We start from the raw sequence: 20,037 nt of genomic DNA on the forward strand, positions 1-20,037 counted from the left end.
TTTTTAAAACCTCTGAAATTTTTTAAAATTTCGTTTTCTCTAATGTCTTTTTATTTATTTTATAAAAAAGTATCAGCCATGGAAAAGAAAAAGCGGCACTGTTCACTGCAAAATGCTGGGGGGAAAATTCTCCCACCAAGCTTTTAGTTAAATGAAATAGGGAAACAATAACATTAAATGAGAAAGAGTGGTTTATTAAGATCGCTGATACCTGGGGGCATGTGAGTTTAATTAGGGAGACGGGAAACCGGGAGGGATTCCTATGCAGGTTCTGCAGACTCTAAGCTGCAGCTGAGCCTGAGTTCTTTCTACTTTGCTACCAAACAGGATTTTCCTTCTCTTTTTTATGAGTGTTATAGTTACACTCCTTTGATGCTTAGCAACCACTGTGAAGGTAACCTCCGAATTCACAAGTGGGGCAAGAAAGATGGGAAAAGAGCAACAAAAGACAAACAGAAATCGTGGGCACCAGGAAATGTCACCGATCCTGCACAGCTTTGTGGCAGGGCACCCTGGCCTGGGAATCCAAAGGGCACGGGCAACCAGAGTTTACCAAGGACCGTTCTTGGTCGAGGGTTCATCGTGAGAACCAGACTAGATGGGTTGGTTCTGGATAGACAAGGTTGGTGAATGAACAATCTCGGTTTTTTAGCCAGATTTCACAGCCCCCACAGATTAACTTGGTCTCCCTGCCTCGTGTCCGATTTTCATATTGGTAAGAGGGGCGACTGTAAAGAAGAGGAGAGAGAACTTGTATTCATTGAGGACCCGCCGTGTGTCAGGCCCGGTGCAGGGCTCTTGACAAGGGTTATTTCCTGTGATAGTTAAGAGAACTGTTTAAGGAAGGTAGCATTCAAGACGAAGAGACCAAGCCTCAGGGAGACTGGGGAACTTGCTGTAGCTATGTACCTTCAGGCCTCTGAACCTAAACCTCATGATGTCCCTTCTTCTACCCCACACTGCTTTCTAGTGATTTCCCCTGTTCGTTATTAAGCAGTAGTTACTGAGTTTCTGTTGTAATACATACTTTTATATGTGGGTAGCCACTACTTAGTTCTCTGGGACACAATTTTCATATACAGGCATGAAAAGTTGAATGAAGAATATGGCTTAAATACCAGGTACGGTGGCACGTGTCTGTTGTCCCAGTGACTCAGGAGGCTGAGGCAGGAGGATTGCAAGTCTGAGGCCAGTCTTAGTGAAACCCTGTCTCAAAATAAAAAATAAAGAGAGTTGTGGACGTAGCTCAGTGGTAGAGGACCCTTGGGTTAAATCCCTTGTACCAGAAAAAAAAACAACAACATATATGTGTGTGTGTGTGTGTGTGTGTGTGAGTGTGTATACACACACAAAATGAAAGACTAGAGCTTGCCTTCTAGTACATTCTAGAATCAGGAGTGTTTTGTTAGCTGACTGTTCTGCGTGGTCTTAAGGCAGCCTGATGGCTTTCACGTGTGTAGGCCCAAGACTCATCTACCTCGAGGACATTGCTGGCTTCCTGCATCCAAAGATTTCACCAAAACATGTTGATCAAGTATTTCAGATTCCTTAAGTGTTAGAAAAAACAAATTAGAGAATTTGGAAAGGAGCCAATCTGCCAAGTATTTTGTAGCTGCACAATGATTGAATTTGAAAATGAAGTCAATTTAGGAGAACGGTTTTGTTCAGAATACAGACTTGTAGCAATATTCATGCCTGTCAGAAAAGCAAATGGATTTGAACGTACAGTGGTGTTTTCTTTCTTTTTTCTATTCCCATGCCTGGAGAAATGCTGTTTTTAACTCTTTCAAATCTTTGATTTTTTTTTTTTTCCGCATCAATTGGGATAATCAATTATTTAGAAGAGCTCCACGTTAGGCTTTTTAAATGAGTGGTTGGCTTATGTTATAGGCTCTGCAGATTTTTCTGCACATACTGTTTTTGTAATCTGCTTATTTAATTTAGGCCATATGTTCTGGGCCTGTCTCCAGGTCAGGCAGTGGAGGCCTGCATTATCATTTGTAATGACTGCATAGTATTTTGTTGCATGGTTACGCCATAATTGACAGTCACAAACTGTATGTAGGTACAATAATGTCCTGATGAGAATGCAGAACACAACCCAGAGGAAACCGCCAGCCTCCTCTGGTCCACTCGCTGCAGGGATGGTCATCTGGTATTACTTATAATCATTTTAGAAATTTGTGACATTTGATTTGCTTGGATTTTTCCCCCCTACTCTATTGTTCATCAAATCGATGTGACTATCCCTGGGCTAACACGAGGTTATGATTATGCAATTATTTTCTCAAGGAAAGTCCCTACAGTTACAGTGTTAGGCCAGAGGCTCCTACTTACTGCCTCATAATCCTCACCCCCCCACACACACACACACACAGTTGCGCTGACTCATGGTGTCACCGTGACTGCGAGTGCTTTAGGCTGTTTGGTGACAACGAGGCATTTGGAAAAATGAAAGTTTTAGGGAAACAACGCGTGGTTTTTTGAATACCCATTTATATTCACGACATGGAATGTTTTAAAATACCGGATGAGAGGGAAAATAAAAACAACTCATACAAATCATCCTTTTGGCCCAAGAAAACCATTTCCATGTACCCAGAGGTTTGTTTCCGGTGCCTCCTTGGGGTTAGAGAGGACCCGTCTGCCGTGGGGTTGGTGGCTGCCGAGGTCATCTTAAGTGAGACCGGCTCTGCAGCTCTGAGTCCTAACCGAAGATTCCAGGGGCAAACGCGGAGGAGACAGGCTGGAGCTGCGCCTTCGCGTCAGAACCGCGTGGGGTGGCTGATGTAAATACTTTTGTGAGCTGGAAGTTGCCATGGCAACAGTCCTATTAATGAAGAATGAGCCTCATTTATTATCAGTGCCTGAATGATTCTTTTTTTAATAAGTGTACCTCGTGGTCGAACGTTGACATTCTCCATCTACCTACTCCTCTACCCTTTCCAGACTGCAAAACTGTTTAGCCCTATTCAATAAACAGGCCTCCTTCCTCTGCCAATGAGAGTAGAATTGAAGGTAAAAAAAAAAAAAAATCGGTAAACTTTAAGGGCAGTAAAAACATTAATTTATAACAATTACCTAATATAAAATTATTGCCCTTTTGATATATGCTTTGGCTAAGGCAGAACCTGAAATTGACTGTGACTTGGTTGGTATTTGAGCAGGCCAGAGTCTTTAAATTAGCTTGTCTTGATGATTTAATGGATCATTGCCAACATATTTTTTTAAGTAAGTGGAGTGTGACATTACAGCTTCCTTCCCCTAGTCAGCCTGTAAATTTAGCTTCCATTTTATGTGCATATGCTGGAAACTTCTAGAAGGCAGCCACGGGGAGTTGGATGTTTGCTGAAATCCTTGCTGTCCTAAGAGCCCAGAGCCCAGGAAGAGACGAGGGTTGGAAATGACAAAGCACCAAGCGCTGTGCTCCCTGGGTTCTAGAGGGGTCTTCTCTGCATGCCCCTTGCACTCTCTTTTTTATGAGAACGCTTCCTTATAAACTGGGATGTTTTCCTGCACAGCCATGGGCTGGTGGTACCAGAGCCTGTTCTCTTCTGGACAGACATGGGTGGTGTGTCCTCTCCATGAGCGCTCACCACTTGTTACTACATGGACTGGTTATCCTCTGTGCTCACATCTCGTCCCACTGGTTCATACCCGATCTAGCACATAGGCTCACAGTAGGTACACAGAATATACTTTTTGTGTGTGTGGTGGGGCTGGGGATTAGATCCCAGGAAAGCACTCTACCAACTGAGCTATATCCCCAGCCCCAGAATATACTTTTGATTATAAAATTAAATAGTAAGTTTCTGTCTTTCTTGATAAAGATTTTTTAAAAAATCTTTTCTGATGTAGGAAAATTTTGGCAATTGATGTATAGAAAAGAGAACAAAAACCACTCATATCCCACAACCCAGAGATAACCTCCATAGGTATCACTGTGTATTTATTTCATAAGGACATTTTTCAAAATCTTAATCACCGTCCATTGTACAACCCTGTTTCTTCCTAAGATGGAATCCTACTGTAATCTGTGCTGACCCTATGTATAGGCACAGGTGACATGTGCCAAGCACTGGCAGGTACGGGGAGTCCAGGTGGTATATGAGGATGCTAATGCACACGGTAGGGCCAGAGTCCACGCAAAGCTTGGTCCTCTCTGGTCCTGCTGTGGCAAGTTTAGCCCAAGCAGATGTCCACGTTGGTGACAATTCTGGCTTGCTTCTTTCTGCCCTTTCCTCCTGGCACGGGAAAGGGAGAGAGTGGTTCCCCAAACTTACCATGCAAAGATAGGCAGACGTCCCTGGGAACCAACGAAGTCACAGTCGGAGAGACGTGTGCCCTTGCCTGGTTCCTTCTTGGCTGTGACACAATGCAGGGGCAGGTGGGATGTCAGGTTGGTCTCCTCCCGTCTCTATAAGCACCAGCAAGCACTGCAGAATAAATGAGATAGAAATAACAAGAGGCACATGCAATAAAAATCTCAAATAGTGAAGGTGAAACATCTTTAGAGAATTTTGCTCTTTGTTAATAGTCCAAGTGAAAACAGAATGCTCATTGCAGAGTTGCTCCGTGACCTCCACCTTGCCACCTGTGTGGTGTGCATAACACCTCTCCCTCCAGAGAGCCCCCATCAATGTTTCGTCCTCAAGAGGATGAGGTCAGGGTGGAAGTTCAACAATGTTGCTTGAAAATTAAAACTGAATATGATTTTTCTCATTAAAAAAATGGGGAGGGGGAGCAGATATTTTAACTCTCAGGCCTGGTGGCTGAAGTTGGAAGGACGCAGGGAGGGGGATTCTAGTTTGCCCATCCGCTGCTCATAAGTCAGCACTGAACTGTTTGCACTCTGGTTCAGATCCTGCCCCTGATCCTTCTAGTCACCATTGCACCTGCTCAGCAGTCCCAAAGCCCCTGTGATGCATCCTGGCCATGGGGAGGGTGGGGACAGATTGGAAGGAGATGGGACTTTGAAGTAGACACTTGGGAGGTTGATAGAGGGAGCAGACCAGGACAGAATCACGCAGGGCAGAAGGCCCCGTTGGTGGCTTGGGAGGGCCTCTCTGTTCAGGGTTCGATGTGTGGTGTGAGGGACTGCGGCCTCCCTTCCATTGTTGATTCAGAGCATGACAGGCATCTGGGAAAACAGTCGCCTATGGGATGCATTTTGATCCACTTCCGACTGTAGCTGCACCCAGTTGGTTGTTCTTTGGGCACTCGGCATCCGCCTCAGCTTCTGGCCTTAATTTTCTGTCAGATGGCCTGACCACTGCAAGTGGAAGCCTTGCTGAACAGTCGACAAGTGTCATTATCTACTGTAGGCAAAGCCTCATGCTCATCTCGGCAGAGGAGGTAAAATAATAGGATAGGAAACCTTTGACTCTTAGGGACTTCTAACTTCTTGGAGAAGCAGGGAGCATGTTTTCCACAAAGCTCACCCCCGGTGGGGCGGGGGGGTGAACCACCAGAGCGAGGGAAGGACATAGCCTCTCATCAGCAGACCTGAGTCTCATCCTTCACTGTCTCCAGCCCTGGGGAATCAGCTACCTCTTTCTTAGTATTGATTTTGTTTTCTGAAGAAGAAATAGAGCGGCCTGGCAGGCTCTGGTGCTTATGTGCATTTCTTGTCCCCTGGGGATCTTTCAGGAAGAGCCCTGGGGTGTTTGGGAGGCCACCCCACTGGAGCACTTGCAGAGAAGTGGCCACTGTGATGCCATCGATGAGCGTGTAATTGTGCAGGACTCAGGAGGCCAGGCCCAGTTCTGGGCTTTGTCAAACCCTTTAAAAGCCATGAGAGCCCTTGGGGGGATTGCCTGAGCGCTGGGTGATCGGGGAGGGATGAGGTGTCCTCTCGGTGGCCTGCAGCACCTGCTCCTAGACACATCAGCACATTTCCACCCAGGGCTCTGGTTCTTCCCTGACCCACTTCCTTTGTCCTCTCCCTTTACCTCGCGGGCCCTGTCCTCAGCGCACAAAGTGCTCATGTGGCTGTTTGATGAACATTCTGGGGGATGGTGCTAGTCCCGCGACTGGCTCCGCTCAGGCCACTTGTCAGTGGTCACAGCTACGGGTCAGTCTTGCTGGAACTTTTCCAAGCACCGTTGGCCCGGTGCAGTCACATCCAGCCCTGAGGATCTGGATGGTCGCGTCACTCATTTTGGCCAAACCAACCTGGTTTGTGTGCTTCAAGTCTCTCTAGGGAGGAATCCGGGGTTGGCAGTTCTTGCCTCTGCTCAGCCGCTCACTGGCTAAGTGACCTTGGGCAAAGGACTTTTTTTTTCTAGAACTTCATCCCTTCGCTTAAAAAGAAAAAAGCCAGGGTTGAATGAAAGTCGCTCCTCTGGCTGGTCTGGGTTCAGGGTTCCAAGTGGACCCCTGAGAGCTGCTTTCCAGTTCGGCTCCTGATGGAAATGAGAGAATCCACAGACGACGTACAGGAGAGAAGGAAGCCAGCGGTTTTCCACGTTGGTGTCCAGACATGAAGCATGCCGGCTCTTGGTCTCCCAAGTCCACTGGGTGGCTGTCTGTTTCAGCAAACCCTCCCGTGCATTTGGACCGAGAACTGCCGGCGTAAGCCTTCCTAGAGGTTCCTGACATACCAACTCAGGCGTCTGTCGTGACCCAGCTTTATGGGGTTGGTGATGACAAATTCAGGCATCTGCCATCTTGTTTTGAGCAAAACCATGAAGTGGGTGGCAGTGGTCTTGGGCATCCTTTCACCTCATTTTTTGGCTCATTTTCTTCTCTTACGTTCTTCTGAGCTCCCTCTTGACTTCTTCATGGGTCAAATTCCAGGGACTTCCTAAGGGAAGGGCAGAGACCCCTCAGAAACACATCTGAAGACACAGCATCTCTAACCATGCAGTGTGCGGTGCTGGGGGCCGCCTGGGGAGCGCGGTGGGGGGCCTTGAGAGTGGCTGCCCGGGACCTGCAGGTTGCACAGAGAAACCCTCGGGTTCTCAGGAAGAGGCTGATGCACTTCCAGAACCAGACGCAGGTGCCTCTGGCACTGGCACCGGGCGGGATGCTCTTCCATCTTCCCGTGCCCCTCCCCCAGGGGGGCCATTTATTTTGTGGGACTTGGTTTGCAGCCTGTGGCTTTTCCAATGAAACACTGCAAACCAAGCTTTGATGCGGATGGAAAGGTCGGTTGGGCTTCCCCAGAGGAAGGCGCCAGCTCCCACTCCCAAGAGGGTCACATAAAGCAAGTCATGGTCAGCTGGTGTCTGCTTGCTTCCCCAAGGCTTGCTTTCAGCCATTGCTGAGGTTCATTTCCCTGCTCCAGGACCACAGAACGACAGGCGTCCCCCGACCTGCCCGAGAACCAGAGTGCTGATGGAGGAGTTCACCCGAATGCACAGCCTGGGCCTCTACCAAACGGTCCCTCTCCCCCGTGCACACACGAGGCAGCGGCACATAGATGCCACGTTCCCCCACAGAGGTCACCAGGGCTCTCGGAGCCCTGCACACGCGTGATGCACAAACTCAGCAGAAACCCTCGGTGAATCTGCCGTTCCCGAAAACCCCTGTGTGTGGCTTTTCCTTTCACACTGTTTCGAATTGCCTGAGTGAGCCAGATTCTCCCTTTGCAGTCACCAGACTCAGCAGGTTCAATGAAGTTTCTCCTCAATAGGAGGCTCTCTGGTGGGGACCACTCGTGGAACTTTCCAGAAGGTAGAAGCAAGTGGCTCAGAATATCTCAAAGTGGGAATGAAAGTCCTTGGACGTGTGGACTGATGAGTTTCAAAATGAGTGGGGTTTGGTTGGCTCAGGGGACCCAGAGTTCCAGGGAGCTGAAAGAAGGCACAGGCAAATCCTCAGAAAGGTCTCCTCTACAGAGGCCAAAGGAAAGGGATTTGAAGCCGATCTCCAGATACCCTGCAGTTCTCCACCCCAGCCTCAACCCCCATTGTTCAGTGAAAGGCCATTTGGAGGAAGAGACTAATTAATGAAATTGCCCATCTTCACTAATTGGCCTTGCCAGAAAATTGGTCTATTAGCAACAGGCTGAATGTCGTTACTAGGGAAAATGAAAAACCGCTAACGACAGTGTGCATCTTGGGATAACCACGAAAATGTCGTTACCGCCACCTCTGAGCTACAGTTTTAACTATAGAAGCCGGGCCATCCCGAATCACCGTTCCCATGGCAACCATAATTCAGGCGAAGCTGCAAGGCTTGTCGTGGATGCGGAGGGTGCCCGAGTGGCATCGTTGCTGGGAGAGTGCAGTTATTTTATTTACAGCCGTGCTGCAGGAAGTTTTATCTTATGGTCTTTGGAAATATGGTCATTAGAGACCAACAAAAGTCCTTCTGAATCACCGAAAAATATACGTATTGAGAGGTAGAAAAATGTGCAGCTCAGAGCTTCACATTTACAAGGTCAAAATGCAACAGAAATTGGAAAATTCTGTTCTTCCCTAAGCAGTATCTGAAATCTGAGATTTTTGAGCAATATAGTCCCAGCAATCAGACAACCAGGACAAAGAGGAAGGAAGATGGCGTCCTTCAAAAATGGCTTTGAGAAAAATATGTGCCCATTTAAACATTCACAAGACTTCATCATGCCAGCGATGATGTCAATTTGTGGTTTTAAGGATAAATGATCCACAAATCTTAGTTTGATTTCAAACATTTTCTTCGTGGAGGAAAAATAAAATCCTTAGATTGAGAAGTAATGAGGAAGTTAGAATCAAAATTAAGGCGTTCATTACAGCAAACGTTTTGGGAAAATGTGTCAGGTGCCCAAACGTGGTAAATGGAAGGATAAAAACTGGTCATTTCCCATTTTGCGGGCATTCTGTGGCCCTTCCATCCCAGAAAATCGTCTGATATTGACACTGGGGTTAACCCAACCCATCCAGGGTGTCTATTTTAAAAAATAGTATTAAGCTGGTACTTACCTATTATCTATCATAGAGTGATGTCATTTCCGAGAGTTAGAATCTGACCCCAAACAGATCAGAAGCTAACAAGGAAGAGATGAAGAAGACATCAGTAAGCAAAAAGGAATAAAAACTCATGGCCAAATCAGACTGAATCACTCTTTAGGGAATTTTTCTTCCCACGAATGAAGGGCAGGGGATGCAGTGGTGGGGATCAAACAAACAAACAAACAAGAAAACTGCCTTATATCACCAAACCAAAAAAGCCATAATCTAAAGCAAGACATGTCAGCACCTGGTGGCTGAGTAGTTGGTTTCCTAACTCTGCTCCTTCCCAGCCCTTAAAGACTCACCTTAAGGAAGTGAACTCAGGAAAGGAGAATGGAAAGCAAGAAAAGAGCCACGGGGCGCTTCTCCCTGTAGATGGGAGGCTTTGTGTCTAGGTTGTAAATGGGAAAAATGGCCCAAAACCCGAGAATGGCAAACATTGCAATTAGGTAGAGTTAGCAGCACCCAGAAATACAGACTGGATATCCCCTCCACGGAGCTCTTCCTTTCCCTACACCCTGTTCCTTTAGGCCCTAGAAGAAGAGAGAGCACAAAGCATTTCACCCTCAAGTTGTTGCTTGAGAGGAAAGACACTAGCTTTACTTTGGAAGCAAGAGACTCAATGAATCACTTGTGTTTTTGCAGAAATTTTTAAGTTTCTGGACAGGGAGGGTCAAGTACGAACAAGATGAAAAGAACCAGGAGAGCAGCTACCAAAAGTGTACCAGAATAGAACATGAGGTGCAAAGTAGAGAGATGTGGGCTGGCCCTTTGTGTGAGTCAGCTTTCCATTACTCTAACCAAATACCAGAGGGAATCAAATTAAAAAGAGGAAAGGTTATTTTGTCTCACAGTTTCAGGAGGCTCAATCCACACTTATCTGGGCCTGTGAGTAAACCTTCTATCATGGGGGGAGTGCATGGCAGAAGAAGCTCTCACCTTGCAGCCAGAAATGACAGGGAGAAGAGCTAGACCAGGACTCCATGATCACCTTCAAGGACATTTCCACCAGTAACCTAAAGACCTCCCTGTAGCCCCCACCTCTCAAAGGTTTCTCCACCTCAACCCTTTAACACAGTCCCTGGGGCACAGTCTGAACTTAAGTTACAGAGACAGAATCCTCACCGTGGCTTACTAAGAACAAAACTCGCACTCTTTGAACTTTGACAAAGTGTAAAAGTAATTTTAAAAAAGCTTAAAGACAAGGTGAGAGCATGATACTAAATGAAAAGCGGAAAATCTTAGTCAATCAACTGCTCAGAACCATGGTGGCGCACCAGACAGGAGGATCATGGGTTCAAAGCCAGCCTCAGCAAAAGTGAGGCGCTAAGCAACTCCGTGAGGCTCTGTCTCTAAATAAAATACAAAACAGGGCTGAGGATGTGGCTCAGTGGTCGAGTGCCCCTGAGTTCCATCCCCAGTACTTCACCTCCCCACAAAAACGACTCAGGACATCATTAATACAGAAATGATTAATTAGACACATTCACATGTGAGACCTGTTAAAAAGTTTACAAAAAGTAGAAAAAATATTCCTCTGATCACAATGAACACAGGTTTCAGACAAATAAGTTCAAGGTAGACTCTAAACACTATGGAAATAAGTATTCCAATCTGATAATACATTACAATTCTTTTAACCTTAGAATGATCACTTAAGACATAATAACTATTATAGTGCAGTAAATTTTTCAGTTTAACAGTTACTTTTCTTTTCCTATCTACTATTCAATTAAAATTAAAATATATACTTTTAATTTAAAAAAAAAAACAATGGTGGGTATGGTCTCATTTTGTAAGTTTCTCTAAATTTCTTTTCTTTTTTTTTTTTTTTTTGGTTGTTGTTGGTGGGGATCAAACCCAGGGCCTGTGCATGCAGGGCAAGCAGTCTACACCGAGCTGCATCTCCAGCCCTCTCTGCATAAATTCTATAGGAAATTAATGTTTAGCTAATACTGATAATGATTATTTCTAAGTTATCAAATATTTTTTTAAAAAACTTTTATCTTTGAAACATTCTACATTTCTAATGATTATTTCAAATCATTATGCTGTATCTTACCAAAAAAAAAAAAAATCTTGAATTGTCTTAAAAACTAGGTAGTAAACTTAAAACGATCAATTCTGGGTGATAAGGCATTTGACATGATTTTTTTCTTGGTACACTTCACTGAACTAATGACTTAGGTATGAGTAGAGAGTGAAAGAAAGAAGGTGTTCCCACCTGCACGCATCCTTTTGTGAACCTGCCGTCCTGGCACCCCCTGGCCAAGGCCCAGAGTGGCACTGAAAACTCTTTTCCAGACCTTTTGGAGGATCCCAGAAGCCATGCCTCTTGGTGAGCCTGTCTTTGTGGGGGTGGTTTATGGGACGGTCCTCTGCCCACTAGAAGGTGTCGAACAGATTTGGGCACAGGGAAGGAGGACAGCAGAGACACTCTGTGAAAACAAGAGCCTGTTGGGGCTTGAACTTTTAAGCACGTGGTGAGATAGAATTCACACACCCTAACATCCGCCCTTTCAAAGCGGAGGATGCCGCAGTTTTTAGCAGATTCACCAAGTTGTGAAACCATCACCGCTGTCTAATCCGCCCCTCCCAACAGGAACCCCTGCCCATCAGCAGTTCACCCTGTCCGCAGCCACTGACCCCCTTTCTGTCTCTGCAGATTTGCTGATTCTGAACATTTTGTATAAACGGGGTCATACGAATGTGCTCTTTTGTGAGTGGCTTCCGTCGCTCAGCATAATGTTTTCAAGAGTCATTTATGTTGTAGCATGTGACAGGACTCGATTCCTTCTTTAGAGGCTGAATAATACACCATTGTGTAGATACGTCACATGTTATTTATCCATTTCTCTGCTAATGGACCTGAGCAGGTTTTTTCATTTTTTGGCTCTAGGACCGTTCATCGATGAGTCACTGTGGGAAGATATGGTTACATCCTTCCTGGGTTTGTGCCTTGGGGTGGAGTTGCTGGGTCCTGGGATAACCGTTGGTATAGGCACCCAAACACTGAAGTTGCCGTCTTCCTCTTTATTTTCAGGCGGAAATGGTGCACGGTGCCTTCCAGGCCCAGCGGGCGTTTCTTCTGATGGCCTCGCAGTACCAGCAACCCCAGGAGGTAAGAAGAGTCGTGAGAGTCAGGCTGCCCAGGGAGTGGCAGAGTAAGACCTGGGGCAGGGAACCAGCAGGTCCATTTCCTGCAAGGGAAATCCAAAAGGAGACTACTAGCACTTTCCGATTCCACCTCTGATCCAGTCGTGGTGTGGAACATTTCTTCTGTCTTTATATGATCTTAGGAGGCACGTTTTTAAGACTATCTATGCCAGGCTGGGTCTGTGGCTCAGTGGTAGAGCGCTTGCCCAGCACGTGTGAGGCACTGGGTTCAATTCTCAGCATCACATAAAACTAAATGAATAAAATAAGGGTCCATCAACAACTAAAAAAAATTTTTTTAAAAGAATATATATGCCAGTTACAAAAAGAAAGCATTATGTGTGTCTTCTTACTACCGATATTGGGTCATTACGGCTAAATCCATAGCCCAGCGATGGACATCGCTAAGCCAAAAGGTCATCTGTAACCTGTTCTTTTTACGGGCCTCCCAACGTTTTTATGACTGAGGAAATGTTCACCCCTAGCTTTTACTGCTGATTTTGTGCTGCTTTGTTGTCAAAGACAGTTCACCTCCACGATCAGCCATAAGTTCTTTGTATGGATTTGATTAGCTCCTGGGTCGTAAGCAGCAGGGCCAGGCGGAGTCAGAGCTTCTCGGGCCTCTTCTGTTTCTGGGGGACCTCGGGAGCATCGTGGCAGTTTCTGATTCGTTGGGTCTGGAATGTGGCCCGAGATGTTCTTGTTAATCAGCTCCTAAGTGATTCCCAAACTGCTGATCTTCTTTCTCATTCAGTAAGATCCTCTCCAATTTGGGTGTTTTAAGAGTGAGGATGAGCAGCTTGAGCATCACTTAGGAGCTTATTAAAAAGCAAAAACACCCAAATGGGAGAGAACTCTTATGAATCTGTAAGTATGCAGGCCTAGCCCACCTCTCCTTTCTCTGCCACGAGGAATACAGATTAACATTCCTTAAACGTATTGAGAGATGTGAGAGGGTTCGATGCTAATTGCAACAACATTGTCGATGTTATCATTTTAATGACCTTTAACTTATTGTACATGGCCACGTAGGGCCCAGAGCAAATTCTAATATATATATAGGAATAAAAATGATAAGAGAGGTTGGGTGTGGTGGTGCACACCTCTAACCCTAGCTACTCAGGAGGCTGAGATCACAGGTTCAAGGCCAGCCTTGGCGATTTAGTGAGTCCCTTTCCCAAAATTTTTTAAAAAGGGCTGGGGAGGAAGCTCAATAGTACAGTGCTCCTGGGCTCCATCCCCAGGACTCAGGGGGGAAAAAATGATCAGAGTCAAATGGTGGTTGGTATGGGTCCTTCCCATTTCCCAGACCACCATAAAATTGCTCATTCTCTAAAGCCAGGCCCCACCCACAAGTCCAAACCAGTGATATCATGTCATGCAGATGGCCACATTCCCTTTACCACACATTCATAATGTCTCCATCATGCCGAATTGGTAATGAATGAAATTATTCATTAAAAAGCTCATCTACTGCCAACATATTTTGTGAGATAAGAGATACAAATTGCTCTTTTGACTAAATATCATGCATCTAAAGTTGATCAAAATGATATAAATAAAAAGGATGAATTGATCCTATAGGATGACACGGTAGCTTAAATGTAATAGCTTACTTTGAATTTAAAAACACCTCCTGAAATTAAAAGAGTTGAGCTGAGAATCAGGGAATACAGAACCTTGGCCTTCAGGGGCCAACACTCAGCTCCGGAAAGGAACAACCCCTGAGACCCCCGTACCCTCCCTGGAACAGCCATTCCCAGCCTTGCCTGTGCTGTGGGATCACCTGGAAGGTTCCGTTCTGTTCTGTTTTCAATGCCAATGCCCCGAGCTAGTCATGGTGGTGCACACCGCTGATCCCAGCAATTCAGGAGGTCGAGGCAGGAGGATTGCAAGTTCACGGCCAGCTTCAGCAACTTAGGAAGGTCCTAAGCAACTGAGCAAGATCCTGTCTCTAAACAAAAAAATAAAAAAAGGGCTGGGATTGTGGCTTAATAGAAAAGCACCTCTGGCTTCAATCCCCAGTACCCAAAGCATAAGAATATAAAAATAAATAAAAACCGATGCTACCCTGAGTCATTCTGACATAGCTTGTCTGAAGAGTGACCTTGACCTGACTTTCTTTGCTGGTGCTGGACTCAGTCCCTTGGCCACAGCTCCAAAGGTAATTCTAACTGTAAATAGTTCTGCTGTCTCCCATCTGAAGATGTGTTACTTCCCTCCGTGTGAGAGGAGGCATGAGCACACTGCCAGGCAGTGGGTCTGCAGAGATGCAAAGATTCCATTTTCCCTGGTAGAAGGAAATGCCTGCGTGGCCTTCTCTGTCCCTGCTTTGCAAAAGAAAAATGCAACTAGGAAATTACGGTGTAATACCTTCTGGGTTCCGCCTCGGCCTGCCTACTGATTAAGGGAGGAGAGGAGGTTTCCGTTGGGTCTCAGGTGGGCGAACTGTGACTTTTCCTCCCTGGTGATCCTGGCAGTCCCTTCTCTAAGCCTCATGGAAGAGGCACTCACTAAACACTGATGAGGACTGAGTTAGTGTGGGGTGAGCTGGTACACTGGAACCATGGTCAGGGCACCTGTGTGGCTGGGCACATGGCTTGCAGAGTTGGGTGATGGTATCTTCACTTCTCCCTCTTGCTCTGCTGCATTCCTGATAGAAGGAGGCAAGCATGTATGGCACTGTCCCCAGAGGCACTTACACAGTGCTCTCAGTGTACTAAGGCCCAGCAGGAACAGGGAGGCAAAGGCACATCGGTTTTTTGGTGCCCGCCTCCATTTCTGACCCTACTATCTACTTCTCTTCCTCCTTCACCCAGAGTACTGGCCTGCAGCTTGCACCTGGGAGAAAATCGAGTTAGAGAGGATAGATCATAAAGAGCATTATCATAAAGCTCAGGGTATTTTCTCATGGGAGCAATATTGTATCAGTCTATGTTATTGTTTTTTTTTTCTTCTTTCAGGAGGGAAAGGATTAGCTGCTATAATTTTAACTCCCACTGACATCCAGGAGTGCGTGAGAATTTTTTTGGTGTGCGTGAGAATCCCCCGGATGGTTAAGTCACAGAATGCTGGGCCCCACTCACCGAGTTTCCAATTCAGTAGGTCTTGGTTGAGCCCCGGGTATGTGCGGTTCTAAGGAGTCTCCGGGTGATGGAGATGCAGCTGGTCCAGGGACCACACTTTGAGAAGCTGCTGTGTGTGGATCGCCCTCCCCATTAAACCTTCAGCTCAAATGTTATTTCAGAAGCTTCAGAATTTACCTTCCAACTGCCTCTAGACCACTGCTTCTCAAACTTTACTCTTCACCTGGAGATTTTGTTCAAGTAGAGGGACAGACGAGTGGCAGCAGTATCACCTGGGAATTTTTCAGAACTAGACATTTTGGGCCCAGTTGAAACCTATTAAAATTCCCAGGTGATACTGCTGCCACTCGTCTGTCCCTGCACTTTGAGTCACAAGTCCTCGCCACCCAAAGTCTCCACATGTGCAAGATCCCTCAGTACTCAAACCTCAAACTAATATTCTCTTCTTAACATTTCTCTGTCAAAGTAGGCTACACCATGCTGCAGTAACAAACATCTCCAAGACTCAGTGGCTTGGAATTGTAAAGACTGATTTCGTGATCCCACTGCATGCCCGTTACAAGTTGACTCACTTTCTGGTGGAGGAGTTACTAAGTAATCACTCATATAATTGTTTTAGAGTCATAATGGGGTTCTGAGAGAAAATGGTAGAGAATGACTTTTTAATTGGAGTTTGGGATATGGGGAAGGAAGATATTTTAGGATGGGAGGACCTTCCAAATGTGCCTTGGATTCTGATAATGAAGGTGACCACCCACAATGCCAAAGTATAAAGCAAAGCTAAACCAGAGAGACTTTATTACACCTTGATTCAGATTTCTGACCTAGAGAAACTGGAAGGTAATAAATGGGTATTTTAAGCCATTCCGTTTGTGGTAATTTGTTATGCAGCCAGCAATAGAAAACTAACATGGTTGCCTTGATTCCCTTCATGCTGTTTTTTTGTTTTGTTTTGTTTTGTTTTGAGGGGGAATTGGGGATTGAACTCTGGGGCACTTAACCACTGAGCCACACCCCTAGACCTTTTTTGGGTTGGGGGACAGTTTTTTGCTAAAGTACTAAGGCTGGCTTTGAACTTGTGATCCTCCTGCCTCAGCCTCCTGAGCCACTGGGATGACAGGCATGAACCACCATGCTTGGCTCCTGCTGGATTCTGAAACAACTTTTTGAAATAAGGATATGGGACCAGGCATGGTAAAGCACATGCCAGAAATCCTCGTGACTCAGGAGACTGAGGAAAGAGGATCCTAAATTTGAAACCAGCCGTATCAACTTATCAAGACCCTCAGTGACTAAACGAGACCCTGTCTCGAAATAAAAAATAAAAATAAAAGGTACAGGTACAAAAACACTTTGTGCGCAACCAGAGATATGAAAAATGGTGCTCTCTATGTGTAATATGAATTGTAATGCATTCTTCTGTCATAGGTAATAAATTAGAATAAATAAAAAATGTATATATATATATATATAAAAGGGCCAGGGATGTACCTCAGTGTTGGAACACCCATGGGTTCAATCCCTCGCACAAAAAGAAGAAAGAAAGGAAGGAACCCAGGGAGGGAGGGAGGGAAAGGAAGGGAAGGAAAGATTAAAGCTATAGGCTGCAAACCAAAATGAAATGTGTCCCCTAGTACCTGAATCCAAATCCTCCATCTATCCTAGAAGAAGCAGGATAAGAGGTTGATCGACAGCCCTGATTGACAATGGTGACATCCAATTCCAAGTTTCCTTTCTCTCTTTGGTACCAAGCAATAAGTCTCTTGCATTCTCTCATAGAAGGGCTTTCAAATTTTTCAACCATGACCCACAGAAAAAAAAAATCTATTTTCTTTCATCACTTAGTTTCACAAAACAACAATTATTTTTGCCATGTGCATAGCATTTTGATATTTTCTTTCTGGTTTTTCCTATTGCTGTTTTTTTTTTTTTTTTTTTTGAGACTGGTCATGACCCACTGAATCAATTTCACGATGTACTAATGGATCACCCTCTGCAGTTCCAGAGCACCTCTCTCTCATTGATATATTACAATACTCATGACATAAAACACATTACAAAACATTTGCAGAACATCTCATGCTTTTCTTGTCTCCCTTGTTGTAATTTATAAAATTAATCTCTGGGCGAAAGAATAGTCCGGGCCTTAGAGCATCATCATCTAGGAATTTCAGTGACAATTTATGAAGCCTGTCTTCTTCCAGTTGAAAGGAGGATTCTTACATGGAAAATTTCCAAGAAGCCCCCAACCTGGCATGCTCAACCACTCGTTTCCATCGAGAACAGGTGGCCACAGAGACAGTATGTCCCTTCTAATTCACAAACAGGCAAAACAGCCATACATTAACCACCTGGCCACAGGACGAGACCCGGGCACGTTCCTTTATTCACCATCTGGGTTCGTCTGTTTTCTGTTACTCTCAAGAAACACCTGAGTCTGGGTATTTTTTTTTTAAAGAACAGGTTTATTTAGCTCGGGTTTGGAGGTAGAAAGTCCAAACAGCATGTCTCTGGCTCTGGCAAGAGCCCCCCCTAAGCCACATCATGGCTGGCGTCATGGGAGAGTGTGTGTGAGAGGGAGAGAGCACACGATGCAGGAAGTCAGAGACCGGGGAGGGGTTGGACTTGCTCTTCATTTTTGGTACCAGGGACTGAACCCAGGGGCGCTTTAACCACCGAGCTGTATCCCCAGCCCATTTTTTATTTCACTTTGAGACAGGGCCTCGAAATCCTCCTGCCACAGCCTCCCGAGCTGTGGGGATGACAGGCGGGGTGTAAAGACTTGCTGTTTTGTAACAAGCCCCTTGCAAGAACTAGCCAGGATCCCACCAGAACTTCCTGGGTCCCTCCGAGTCAGCGCTCCCAGTGAGCCACTCTCCAAGGTCCCACCAGCTGTCACGTGGCTGCACTGAGGACCAAGCTTCTTGGACACACTCAAACCCCATGCAAACCATAGCCCCCTCCAAAGTCCTTTTCACAGACCCTACACCTAAGAGCTACACGGCACTGTCATTTACTGGAGTTTTATGTACAATGTGGTCAGATCAATAGGGAGAGGTGGAATTTTGGGGGGCCTCGAAACATCTCCCATCACCGGGGAGAGACAGGAAGCAGGATCCTTAGTGATCTGTGCTGGGTGTGACCCCAACTCTGGCCTGAACTAAAAATGCAGCCTCTAGTGGGCCACAGCCTCAGACCCCCTGGACGGACGCCACCCCCAGGAGGACTGTAACCAGGGAGTCGGGGAAGGTCTTCCCCCCAACTCTGCTGGTCCAGCTCTGGTTATCCGCAGGAGCAGATGGGAAGTACCTGGATGGGGAGAACCGCAGCTGTTGTCCATAAGCAAACAGACTCCTCCTTCCCTCCCACTCACTTTCCATATTTTTCTCCAGCATTTCTTAATGCTGCTGAGACCTGTCAGTAAAATGATCTGTGTGTGTGTGTGTGTGTGTGTGTGTGTGTGTGTGTGTGTACGCGCATGGAATTAATGTGCAAGGACACACAGAGAAAAAATAATTAACCCTAAGTTTTCCAACCTCCAGGAAGATGATTGATTAGTCTCTGACCACCCGTATTAGCCAGCTTTGTGTCACTGTAATGAAATGCCTGACACAAGCTACTTAGGAAATAAAGAGGTTTGTTCTCCCTCATGGTTCTAGAGATTCTAGTTCAAGATCAGGGGCCCTGTTGGTTTGGGACCTGGTGAGGAAGCCAGATGGCGACGGCAGAGAGCTGGTGTCAGAGCAAACCACCCACAATAGGAACTGGGAGGCAGAGAGTGAGGGCAAGCCCCCAGTGGCCTAAGGACCTCCCGCCAGGCGCCTCCTCCTCAAGGGTCACCGCATCTCCTAATATTGCCACCCTGGAGACCAGGTCTTTGCCTGTGGACCTTCAGGGGACACTACCCAAATTCCACCCATAGCCCTGCTCTCTAGATTGTATTCTATCTGAAAGGTGAGGAAGCGGAGCTTGGGACTCCTCCCGAGGGGAGCGCTTGGCCCTCCCTCTCCTGACTGTGTCCAGACTTGCAGTCCTCATGCTGGGGACCACCCGGGCCTTGCAGATGCCCCAAAGGCCCAGCCTCGGGATTTGCACTTTAAAAGGAAATAGTGCCTGAGCAGAACTTCACCTCTGAGCCTCTCCTTTCACTCCCTGCACAGTCTGAAAACTGAGAGTGGGAAGGAGGGCTGGAGACGCCTGCTGGCCACCCCTCCCTCTCTCAGGCATCTGCAGGCCACAGGGCAGACCTCTGCTCAGCCGGCTCCCACCTGACAGGGTGGTGCTGAGGTTCGGAGCCACAACAGTGTGCTAGTGATTTGCTAATCTTCAGCTCAGGAAGAAAGCCTTGTGGCAGTGACCTTAGGAGGTCAGCCAATTAGTTAAGAACCTGAGGATCCAGATTACCAGGGGACAAAGGTGTGTTTGGGATTTTAATAAAATTAACAGTAAATGATAACTGAAGAAATAGATACGTTTGCCCTGATTTAAACATTACACCATGTATACACACATGGAAGCATCACATGGTACCATACCTCAAATAATGTGCAATTTTTTGAGGGGGCCCAGGGATTGAACTCAGGGTCACTCAACCACTGAGCCACATCCCCTGCCCTAGTTTGCATTTTATTTAGAGACAGGGTCTCACTGAGTTGTTTAGTGCCTCACCATTGCTGAGGCTGGCTTTGAACTCCCCCATCCTCCTGTGATCCTCTTGCCTCAGCCTCCTGAGCTACTGGAATTACAGGGTGTGCCACTGCACCCGGCAAATGATGTAGAATTTTTATGTTCTTGTGTATCAGTTAAAGAAATAAGTTTAGGAAAAGCACAGTGGCACATACCTGCAACCTCAGTGACTG

General features: G+C 46.2%; 1 protein-coding gene across 1 annotated transcript in view; it reads left to right on the plus strand.

Moving 5' to 3' along the window:
- Window positions 1-20,037, plus strand: part of Cap2 (cyclase associated actin cytoskeleton regulatory protein 2) — a 127,818-nt gene that overhangs the window by 39,360 nt on the left and 68,421 nt on the right. The window contains exon 4 of the mRNA XM_078020577.1: window positions 11,980-12,057. Coding sequence (XP_077876703.1) covers window positions 11,980-12,057 — 78 coding nt within the window. The remainder of the gene's footprint in view (window positions 1-11,979; window positions 12,058-20,037) is intronic.

Source organism: Ictidomys tridecemlineatus, chromosome 8, assembly GCF_052094955.1.
Source record: "Ictidomys tridecemlineatus isolate mIctTri1 chromosome 8, mIctTri1.hap1, whole genome shotgun sequence".
NCBI lineage: Eukaryota > Metazoa > Chordata > Mammalia > Rodentia > Sciuridae > Ictidomys > Ictidomys tridecemlineatus.